The sequence below is a fragment of the Lissotriton helveticus genome, chromosome 1_1, assembly GCF_964261635.1.
Source record: "Lissotriton helveticus chromosome 1_1, aLisHel1.1, whole genome shotgun sequence".
In the NCBI taxonomy this organism is placed as follows: Eukaryota; Metazoa; Chordata; class Amphibia; order Caudata; family Salamandridae; genus Lissotriton; species Lissotriton helveticus.
In genome coordinates this window covers 430,848,456-430,860,642 of record NC_136057.1, presented here as the reverse complement: position 1 = coordinate 430,860,642, position 12,187 = coordinate 430,848,456, and the positions used below count along the sequence as shown (strand labels likewise).

Here is a 12,187-nt window from a genome sequence, read left to right as displayed (position 1 = left end):
TGGAGGCTGCGAGGGGGACCCGACGGGTCCTCCGACCCAGGGCCCGCGGACACTTTGACAAGCAGGGGAGGCCTGCACGGGACCGATGGACCCTTGTCCTGGGCCCTTGGTGGAGCAGCAGGTTGGGGGACGGGGCCCAGGGCTGGAGCACCCGACCCGGGGCCCGGCGGGGCCCCTGGACCCAACCAGGGCTCCCAGGCCCAGAGGCACAGGGGTAGCCTTTCCAGGCCTGCCGTACACTACCCTGGGTACCCTGCCACGCAACAGGACCGAGGACAGAGCCCGGGGTGCGGGGGCCGCCCTCCCCGGGGCCCTCAGGTGCCCCGGACGAAGCTCCTGAACCCAGCCAAGCAAGGGGAGGCTCCCCAGTCACCACAGAACCCGTCCCGGGCCTTTGGCAGAGCGGCAGGCCAGGGGACTGGGCCCAGGGCCAGAGCTCCTGACCTGGGGCCTGACGGTGCCCCTGGACCCCCCCGGGGCTCCCAGGCCCAGAGGCGCAGGGGAAGCCTCACCGGACACCATCCCAGACACCCTGCCACGCAGCAGGACCAAGGACAGAGCCTGGGGTGAGGAGGCCACCCTCTCCGGGGCCATCAGGGGCCCCAGCCGGAACTCCTGAACACAGCCAAGCAAGGAGAGGCTCCCTGGGCACCACGGAACCCCGTTCCGGGCCCTTGGCAGAGCAGCAGGCTGGGGGACGGGGCTCAGGGCTGGAGCGCCCGACCCAAAGCCCCTGGACCCACCAGGATTCCCAGGCTGAGAGGCACAGGAGAAGCCTCCATGGGCCCACAGGACACCATCCCGGGCAGAGCCCTGTGTGGGGAGGCCACCCTGACCAGGGCCCCTGAGAGCCCCTGAACCCAGCCAAGCAGGGGGAGGTTCCCCAGGCACAACGGAACCCTATCAGGGGCCTTTGGTGGGACGCGGCACGGGGGAGGGGGCCCAGGGCTGGAACACCCGACCAGGGGCCTGGCATTGCCCATGGACCCAGCCGAAACTCCCAGAGGCGCAAGCGAAGCCTCCCGGGCCCGTAGAACCCCGTCCCGGGCACCTTGCCACGCAGCAGGATCGAGGACAGAGCCCGGGGTAGGTAGGCCGCCCTCCTCGGGGCCCCTGCGAGTGCCTGAACCTAGCCAAGCAGGGGGAGGTTCCCCGTGCCCACAGGATCCAATCCGCGGCAGCCTGCCACGTGGCTGGCGACCTCCTGGAGCCCTGGCTGGGTTTGGGGAGGCAAATGAGCCCTCATCGGGACTTCCTGGGCAGCCCGGCCATTTGGTTGCCCCATTGGAAAGCATTGCGTACGACCAGATGGCCGAGAGGAAAGGTGCGACCCGATGGCCGGGGACCCAAAGGACTCCCATCTGCTCGCGCGAGCCATAGCGGTAGGGCTCCCGTCTGCCAGGGACCCATGGAGCCCATCCCAGGCACTTTGCCACGCTGTAGGCCGGAGCCCCCGGACAGAGGAGAGGTGTTGTCCGAGCATAGCCCATCTGGTTACCGGCAAAGAGATGCCAGCCTGGGAGGGGTACCCCGGCATACCCTTCCCCTAGTAATCCGGAGGATATCTACCCCCCTTTCTGGTAACCTTTGCGCACCGAGTAACGGAGGGGACCCTGGGCGCAGATGCGCCTGACCTCCTGGAGCCCAGGCTAGGATTGGGGAGGCAAATGAGCCCTCATCTGGACTACCAGGGCCGCCCGGCCATCTGGTCGCCCCATTGGAAAGCATTGCGTGCAAGCAGATGGCTGGGGGGAAAGGTACGACCAGATGGCTGGGACCGAAAGGACTCTTGTCAGCCTGTGCCGAGCCATGCGGTAGGGCTCCCGCCTGCCCGTGCAGGGCATCGGGGCTCTGCTTCCGGGAGAAGGGGGGGCTTGGGGACACCGGCTGGGCCTCAGGCACAGGAAGGACTGCCAGAGCTCTCGGCTCCGGACATACTCGGGACCCATGTAGCCCGTCCCGGGCACTTTGCCGTGACATGGGCCGGAGGAGGGAGCCCCCCGGGACGGAGGGGAGGTGTTTTCCGGGCATAGCCCATCTGTTCACCGGCAAAGAGCCTCCAGCCCGGGAGGGGCGTCCCGGCATACCCTGCTCCTAGTAATCCGGAGGAAGGCTACCCCTCATTCTGGGAACCCGTGCACACCGAGAGACTCGGGGGACCCTAGCCCCGGACATGCCCGACATCCTGGAGCCCTGGCTGGGATCAGGGAGACCAATGAGCCCCCATCGGGACTTCCAGGGCGTCCCGGCCATCTCGTCGCCCCATTGGAAAGCATGGCGTGTGACCAGATGGCCGAGGGGGGAAAGGTGCTACCAGATGGTTGGGACCAAAAGGACGCCCATCTACCCGCCCGAGCCTTCGCCATAGGGCTCCCGCCTGCCCTTGCAGGGCTCCGGGGATGCGCTTACCATTAGCTCAGAGACCCCGGCTGGGCCTCAGGCAAGGGGAGGCCCACAGGTGCTCGGGCCCGGGGAGGACTGCCTGGCACCGATGGAGCCCTTTCCGGGCACTTTGCCACCTCGCGGGCTGGTCGGAGGGAGCCCAGGAGGGTGGGGAGGTGTCTTCCGGGTCCAGCCCCTCTGGTCCTAGCTGGGAACTGCCAGCCCGGGAGGGGTGTCCCAGCATACCCTGCCCCTAGTAATCCAGAGGAAAGCTACCCCTCTTTCTGGGAACCCGTGCGCATCGAGAAACTCGGTCGACACTAGATCCGGACACGCCCGACCTCCTGGAGCCTTGGCTGGGATCAGGGAGGATCAGGGAGGCGAATGAGTCCCCATCGGGACTTTCAGGGCGACCCGGCCTTTTGGTCACCCCATTGGAAAGCTTTGCGTGCGGCCAGATTGCCGAAGGTAAAGGTGCGACCAGATGGCTGGGACCGAAAGTGCTCCCATCTGCCTGCGAAAGCCTTCACGATAGAAATCCCGCCTGTCCACGCAGGGCTCGGTGGCTCCGCGTCCAGGGGGCCTCGGGGACCCCGGCTGGGTCTCCGGCACGGGGATGACCACCGGAGCTCTCGGGCCCAGACTCCTGGTGGAGGACTGCCCGGAACCCATTATCCGCATTATACGCACGGCGCAAACAGCTCTCAGTGGCTCTTCTAGCAGAGTACCTTAGGAATATTCTCCTACCCCCTACCGCCTCCCTCCTCCCTCTTCCCCAGACTCACTGATCAGACGAGTGACCAACATGATGCCCCCATCAAATTAGATGAATTAAATGCAGCACTGGTAACAATGCACCCAGGAAAGCCCCCAGCCCTAACGGATACCCTATGGATTTTCTTCGTTCACACATGACCACATTGGGTCCGCACCTGTTGGAGGTCATACAGGATGCGCTTGAAAAGCACATATTGCCACAGGATTGGCGTCAAGCAGAGATTGTCCTCTTCCTAAAACCAGGCTGCCCACCAGAAGACCCCCACCTCATATCGCCCCATTTCTCTGAGCAATTTTGTACCCATGCTTCTGGGCAAGGTCCTAGCTGATCGTTTATGGGCCAGTATACAAGATCTGGTCCACTTAGATCGATCTGGCTTTATGCCACAGCAGGCCACCCACCACCACATTCGTTGGGTCCATAATGCCTTGGCTTTGGCCCAGAGCTGAGGCGCCCTGCAGCCATACTACTTGCCGATATCGACAAGGCATTGACTCCCTTAGTTGGGAGTATTTCTTTCAACTTGCAGTCAATATAGGCCCGCGTTTCCTAGCATATACTCGCTTGCTGTATACAAAACCAACGGCCTCAGTACACATCGCAGGGCATTGTTCGGCCCCCTTTTCCATCTGCCCCGGCACGAGACAGGGCTGCCCCTTGTCCCCCCTTTTATTTGCCCTAGCGATCGACCTCTGGCGGTGTGGGTATGCAGAGATCCAGTGCTCCGGGGATTCGAGTGGCCTCGGTCGCTACCTGATCGCATTGCACAATATGCGGAAGACGTCCTCTTCTTTGACGGACCCATGGATTTCGGGGACACGGATCCTACAGATCCTCTGAGTTTTTGGTCGGCCTCAGGGCTTCATACCAACCCTTCCAAATCTGTATTGTTCTCGGTATACGGTAACCAGGGTAAAGGTACATGGGCGGCCCAATTGACGCATGCGATGGAGGGATTTAAATATTTGGCTATTTTCATGTCTCAATGTCCAAAATCTCATGGACACATAACATAAATCCACTCCTAGCTAGCCTCCGAGACGAGAAAACTATATGGTCATCCCTTCCCCTCTCGCTATATGGGCGCTCAGCGATTTTTAAAATGGTCTCTTTCCCTAGAATATTATATTGACTACAGAATTTCCCATACCATATACCGCGGTCATGGTTTGCACAAATCAACGTCATTCATAATAAGTTCCTGTGGAATGGAGCGGCAGTCCGGGTGGCACTACAAACCTATCCACAATCAACGTACTGTGGTGACATTGCGGCGGCCGACGTTTGCGCTTATGCTGCCTCTCATTTATTAATCATTAACAAATGGTGGTACAGTACACCAATGGATCTGGCTTTCGCACTGGAACATGCAGCGATGGAGGGTGTCCCCCTACTCCAGTTATTATACAGTACCCAGAATCTAGACTTCCTTCCTCATGCTAGCAGAACAGTGGTTCGGCTCTGGAGGTATACTGTCAGGCAGATGGCGTGGCGCGGGCGCCTGACCCAGGCAACTCCCTAATGGCATGGCACCCATCTGCGCCAGGTGGCGACTTTAATGGGATTTTGCATAATCACCCTTGGAGTCGTTATTAAGGGCACCATGTTGAAGTCCTTCCAGCAGTTGCAGGCGGAATTCCAAATTACATAAGACACAATTTTATAAGTATCTTCAATTACGTCATGCTCTTACTCTCGGGATTCTTACCCTGGACACCCTCCCAGTGTTCCACCCCCTGGAGGGCCGCCTTCTAATGTGAGATCTAGGATCACATAAAATTAGACAGATATACCATGCCTTGACAGCACATGCCAGAGCGACACTACACAAGACCAGAGGGGTGTGGCAGGCAGATATACCGGACATAACTGATGATGACAGGGCCAAGGCTGTGGCTAGTCCTGGTGGCGCATCCGTGTCCTCTCGATACCGCCTCATCCAATTTAACTATATACACCGAATGTATTATACTCGACTCCGCCTCTGGAAGATGGGGGTTGTCCAATCCCCCCAATGTTTACGCTGCAGAAGGGAGGAGGGAAAGTTAATGCATACGGTCAGAGATTGTACTGTAATACAGCCGTTCTGGCGTAAAGTCTTGATGTGCCTGGGTAGGGTACTATCCTGGGATCTCCCATACGACCCCAAACCATTTTTTATTGCACAGCACTGATGGGATGGGGGGGAATTGATACAAACAACACCTGCTCTTTCTGGCCCTCACTATTGCAAAGCGCGATATCGCTCAGTTATGAAAGGGGACTTCCCCCCTCTGACGTTAGGGAAATGGCGAATAGAGCTAGAAAGATGTATGGGCGCAGAGATTGCGGTCTTCCAGGCGTGAGGCTGTCCTCTGAAACACAGAAAAATATGGTCCTTTTGGGCAACATACCGAGGTATAGCTCTCCCCTCTCCCCTCCCCAGTCCCCCTGATGTACGAGTCTCCCCATATGTCCTTGACCACAACACGTCACACTCCATACCTTCTCACCGCCGATGCAGGTATTCAAACATACCCATTAGAATACACGGGTAATGGGATTGTTTGCGCAAAGTTCTTGTTGTTATATATGCAAACTGTTACTACTTATATATACAGACCTGGCACTCTTGCTTTATTCTTTGTTTTAATATGTATATGCAGGGCTGATGCCCAGATGATACCTTACAAAATCAATAAAATGTGTTTAGAAAAAACAAAAAAACTTAAAAGCCAGTTATTGCTTTGAGCGATACAAAAGGGGATGATGGACGGAGCGTTTGAGCAAATCAAACACTCACCCCCAGTCAACTGATCTGGGTTTAATCCATCACCATTCTTTAGCTCACTCGGCCACCCCAGTTCAGACATGGCTATATGCAAATCAGTCTGACCCTGTGCCTCATGGGAACAGTCCAGCCCGAACTGCCAAGCCATGTCTTCCCTGGACCGGAAACAAGCATCCTGGGACCGGTTTCGGATTCATAATCCTCATCAGCCAGGCTATCTTGAATCCAGTGGCCAAGTGAGCAAGGGACTCACGTCTGAGCATACCTTGCCACACTTAGGGCGAACAAAGCGATACAAAAGGGGATGATGGACTTTGCTTTGAATCATTTCCAGTCTTCGGTGAAAGAGTTTTATAAGAAAATACATTAAAGAACTGATATGTCTGTTAACATCTGAGTTAAAAAAATAAGAGTATGGCTTCACAAATTGTCCTACATTCAGTTTCAATAAATCTCAGACAGAGCAGTTTTCTTCTCAGATGAAGTAAAGGTGCACATATACATATTACGTATGTAGATTCATCATATAAATGACTTAAGCGATATTTCAATCGTGAACCCTGTCAAGAACCTACATACTGATAAATTGAGAGCTAAAATGGTCTACAGTGTAAAAAATATTTGTTTTGTAAGATCAATTAGCTTAAAGGTAATACTATTGTCTCTGTGTATCGCCTCCTGAATATAGTCATGACATTTATATTCCAAGTAACTCTTTAAATGCCAATCATAGGCCTGTGTTTTAAATGTATTTTTTTTAAATGAATAATCTACGGGCAGACAATGACCGATTCACTATGACCTCTAGTGATGGAAGTTGATGATCTCTAAATATCATGTTGATAGAATTTTCGATTGGCTGGGAAGAGATGCTATTTGAAGAAAATACTTCCCTGGAGATTAATTATTTTAGGCTTTCATGATCAGAACAAGCACAGGAGTAGTTGATTAAGTGGTATGTTAATAAAATAATGGGCAGTCTGAACCCACCCTAACCCAAATCAAGCCAAACCTGCTACCTACACTCTGTACCCAGAGACCGTGATTTCATAAATTAAAGTTTGGTATTTTTATTAGAGTGGACAGAGCTGTGCATCCTTATAGCCCGGAATATTTGCTAAAGACCATCTTAATAGCAAATGTAACTTCCCTGTTTCTATGTTTAATGTTAGAGAAGTGCAGATCCCAACTTTCTCTGTTCTTGATTTGGAAGTCCAAGGAAGGATAGCTGGTAACATGTTCTAAATTTGTAGCCTCCATTTTCAATGTAAATCTTTTTTTTTTTTTTTTTTTTTTTTTACAGGCAAAGCCTTTAAACAAGAACACTGCAAACAATAAACACTCATGTTCTGTAGTTCCTGTGCAATGACAGTAAATTTTTACTACAAATGGCACGTAAATATGCCAACGATGTGTAATTTCAGGTATTTTACGTAACAAGAGGAACATGAAATTCCCAAAATTATATGCGTTACGCAGGCATAATTTATATTTTACCCTGACATATGCTGGACAAAGATTTTTAGCAGATTACTTTTAGAGATGATATTTTGATCCAGAGAGAAACTTGGCAATAACATTTTTGTAATCGGTCTTAAGATTGTGGCATAGTTAGTTTTTGCCACCCTTTTTACTAGAATTCCCAGAATTGTGTTGTTAATTGATCAGTGACTTTTTATTCAATTAATCCGTAATATATTAGTTGATTTTACATTTATCTCTATTTAAGACATCATGTGGTCCTTTAATAGAGTGCTACGGGTTGAAGTCCATTTTTGTGCTAATACGATCACCAGATTCACACATGTTGAAGAGGTTTGTTTAGTACATTTTGATATTTTCCTGCCCTTGCACATTATGAATTGTTAGCTTGATCACAAGATCAATTTAGAAGTGCTAAGTGTATGCCGAAACTATAATGTATCTGAACAATTTATTTTCCAGTTCCTGATGTTTTTTAATGTCTGTACGTTTTGGTGTAGTACGGTATTGTAATTCCTATTTTTCTTTACAGAGTTACTGGGCAAGATGTATTTGGTGTCACCCTGCCTCTTATTACCAGCTCTGCTGGAGATAAACTGGGAAAGACAGCAGGCAATGCTGTGTGGCTGACCCGAGAAAAAACGTCACCTTTTGAATTCTATCAGTTCTTTGTCCGACAGCTTGACAGCAACGTGGAAAGGCAAGTTATGTTTTGTAAGCATTTTGAAGGCATTTATACTTAATAAATGAAGTATTTATTTTAGAGTTTCTTCTGTGCCTAAAGTAAATTTTGATTTACTGAGTGTTGCACACCTAAGTTCAACTAGGTTGCCCAATTAACACCAGAAGCAACCATCATTCCACAATTTCCGACACATGAAGGATCTGCCACCACTTAAAACTGCAAATGGAACTAAGTACCATGGAAATCCTTCCAGAACTGGAGATTTTTCATTGTACTGCATTCATAGAGTAAAGTTTGGGGTATGGGTGACAGCGGTAACAATAGCACCAGAGGAGTGCCGCCAGCTGATGATAGGCAGTAAAATGAGGTTTGAGGTGACAGTCAATGTTGTGTGTAGGAACCCCAACGTTTGAAGAGCACAGCCATTATAGCATTTGCTTTGTTGTCCTCCTTCTATGTGTAAGTCCTTTCGTATGAAGTCAGAGCCTTATCTTTTAGGAAAAAGATGCAGAAATTCTATTACAAACTTAACCTGTGTTTCTAGGTCTCTTTTTCTTTCCAGTTTTGTTTATATTCTGTTTTAGGATTGCTTAAGAAACTTCCAAGGCTGCCTGGGTTTACTGGTCTCAGATGGTGACAATTGGTGCCTTATACCAGTGATGTCCTGTGGCTTAACATTACTGTTGTGCCAAAAACGGAGCACCACATACACTCCCTTAGCACTTGACCTTCAGGGTAGTGATGTTGAGTAGCTCAAAGTTTTCTCATGCGAGTGGTGTGATGTTCCAATTCAATAAACTAATACAGATCAATAACTCAGTGCAAACTCACTGCTTAGTCTTTAAAAATGAAAACATACTTAAATCACACAGCACAATGCTGTACGTAATAGTGTCAGAAGCAACAAGTTAAATTGGGGGTCAGGTCTCTGGTGAGTTAAAGAGGTGGGCACATTGTTCCAACACCTCTCTCCACTTCATTTCTTGCTGCTCTCCATCTGTTTGTGTAGGAATCAGTTCAAAGACCAATTGAATCCCATCTACTGAGCCATCTTCTGTGCAGCAGTTTTGGGAGGGGATCACTCTCCTCCTCAACATCTTTTGCTATTGCTAAGATCTCAACAGTGTAGTGTGTCATTCTGTAGTGCTTCATCCTGTTCACATGGAGCACCCTGTGTTTCCGGAGAAGAATCTAAATCAGTTGTGTAGTTGACATGAGAAATGTTTCTTACTACCTTTTTGAGGCCAGTCCATTTGCATTCGGCAGATCGAAAACATGTTGGATTGACCACCAAAAACTCCTGACCCTCTAGACACCCAGTACCTGCATTGCCTACTGGTTGTACCACTCCTTCACCAGCTCTTGATTACTCAGAAGGTTCTTATTTGCAGTAATCTTCAGTTGACCCAACAGCTTCCTAAGGCACAGTTCAGCACAACGTGTTTAAGGTCAGAGGGGTAACTTTGCTGGTCTCTATGACTTAGGTTTATGGACCACTCACAGTATGCCCAAACAGAAGCTCAGTGGGACCAAGTCCTCCCCTCTTCTTTGGGATTTTCTGTAGGCAGACAAGATGCGTAGGAGGATAAGATCCAATTTCCTCCTAAGGTTCTCAAGGTCAGCGAGTAGAGCTGCTACTGTAGGACATACGGTGCCTTTGAAATGGAGATTAAGATCTCCAACAACAGAAAAGATGGAATAATGCAGAACCATAGACGGTGGGGCATCAGCCAATGGTGCAATGAAACTAGAAGCTGGACCCGGCGAACAGCAAATCAGAATCCCTGAGCTTGAGAAATTGCTAGAACAAGACAGAGTAAACCATGTCTCCTCACTGCCACCTATAGTTAATTCTGTGAAAGTACATGATGGGGATTGTTTACAAATAATTGCAATGCCCCCAGCTCGTTGGGCTTTCCTATCCAACCTCACTACCGCATACACACAGTCTTGCTCTGGGTCTTGAACCATGTCACAGTGCTTTCTGTGCCATATAGGGGACCTATCTTCGACCCAGTAATGTCTTTGCTGAATTTCTTTATCGGTGTCTTTAAAAAAAATCAAATTGATAACTCGCGTATATTCCAGGATTCAAGCATACATGTTGCGCAGCGGTCAGGTGCCTTAGCCAGTCTGTACTATATATGTGATTTGAAACAAAGAGGAGTCTCGTCCCCCTTGTCCGGTCATGTTTCTTGCCCCGACTGCTACTCCTTACAAGTTTTTGTGCTTTTGTGACATTATTGAAGCAATTTTCTTCCGAAATGTAACCTATCTGTCCATTGTATGTTATTTTTTTTTTGTTAAACATTTTTTATTGCAGGGTTATGTACAATATACAGTGCCGTATGTAGGATCTCATAATACAGAGTCGCTGTTCTCCCACCGCATTCCAGATGTTTCGTACACAGCCATTCAGCCCACATCCTGGAGGCAGGGCGGCGTAACTCTGTTATACGTTGCTATCTTGACTGGGCCGTCCGCTGTAGTCAACATAGAAGGTCCTCCACCCTCTGCTTTTATTTTTTTTTTGTGTTTCGTGACTCACTGCTGGTCTATGTAGGATGTACATTTTCCACTGCGGGGTCCCCCTGTGCTTATTCCCCCACCCCTCCCCCCCCCCGGTGTCTGCGTCTGTGCTCGGTGCAAGCATGTGTGCCTATACTGTGGGATTTCGGAGCTTCCGTGGTTTACTGTGTGTGTGCGTCCTGCGGTGGTGCTGGGGCTATGACCGTCGCTGCTGGAGTTGCCATGCCCTCTATTTCCTCCTCCCCCTCCTCCTCCACTGCCCTATCCCTCAGTGCCTGTACTAGTATTTCCCATGCCATTGCTGCATCCTGCGCCTTCTCGTCTGAGCTACGGCGGGCCAGTTGGTATCGTATCGTGCTCTCCGCTGTCGCCCATTTCAAGAATTCATTTATCCATCGCCTATGTGTTGGCCCCACCTTCGACTTCCACCCCTTGGTCAGCTCTCTCTTCGCTATGAGTAGGCCCATGTCTATGAATTTACTTGATAGTCTGTTTTTGCGCGTATGAGGGAACCAATGTAAAATGGTGACCGCACTGTCATACTGGAGTTCCCTTCCCGCTACTGCATTCAGGGTGTCCCCTATTTCCCTCCAATACTCTTGTAAGCAGGGGCAACTCCTTAGCATGTGTACTAGGTCTGCCCTTATTTGGTTACATCTGGGGCATGCTGCGTCTTCCACGTGAAAGTACGTTGCTATTTTACTCGGGGTGAGGTAAGCCCTGTGGAGGATATAGAGGTGTATCAGTTGGAAACGCGCGTTCCTGGTGCTCTTCCTGGCTCTTCGCACCAGCTGGGACCATGTCGTGTCCGGGATTTCTAATTGTAGGTCTGCCTCCCATTTATTCTTTAGTGGTGTAAGTGGTTGTAGGGTTTCCGTGTGCATTCTGCGATAGAGACATGTAACTGCTTTAAACGTTCCTGCAGCCATCATTGTGTATTGGCAAGCTAGTGTCGTCGCGGGTTCTACCAGGCCCTCCCCCCAGTGCGCTTGTATGGCTCTCACCACCGCCGCGTGTAGTAAGTAGTCACCCCTCGGGAGGTCATACCGCTCCTGCAAGGCCTGGTATGGGGATAATTCCCCGTCCTCATATAGATCCCCTATCATCTGTAACCCCGCCTCTTCCCAGAGACGTAGCCTCGACCAGTCCCCGCCATGCGGGAGTGCCGTCACCATGCCCAGCGGGATTTCGGGTGCATACGGGTGACCGGGTCCAGCTCGCTTTTGCGAGCGGTTCCAACATAATCGAAGGGTTCGCTCCTCCTGGGACAGTCCCCTTAGCAGTAATCTTTGTTGCAGGGTTATATACGCCAGGACGTGGTGAGGGGTGCCATTCTCCCTCTCCTGCTCCGGGCCGCGGTACACTCTCGCTATTTCTTGTGTGAAGAATTGCAGTTGAGCTGCCAAGTAGTAGAGCTCAAAATCGGGGACAGCCAGGCCACCCTCATCCTTAGGGCGGGTTAGCGTCGCCAGTGCAATCCTGCGTCTACCCGTTCCCCATAAAAAGGACACCAACATCGATCTCAATTGTTGGAATAGCGCTCCGGGTATCCATACGGGGA

The 12,187-nt window shown here is 50.8% G+C and overlaps 1 protein-coding gene across 1 annotated transcript in view; it reads left to right on the top strand.

Annotated features, from left to right (window-relative positions):
* The window catches only part of YARS2 (tyrosyl-tRNA synthetase 2), a 45,143-nt gene that overhangs the window by 9,055 nt on the left and 23,901 nt on the right, over positions 1-12,187 (top strand). Inside the window, exon 2 of the mRNA XM_078673808.1 lies at positions 7,945-8,112. Within this exon, the coding sequence (XP_078529934.1) occupies positions 7,945-8,112 (168 nt within the window). The remainder of the gene's footprint in view (positions 1-7,944; positions 8,113-12,187) is intronic.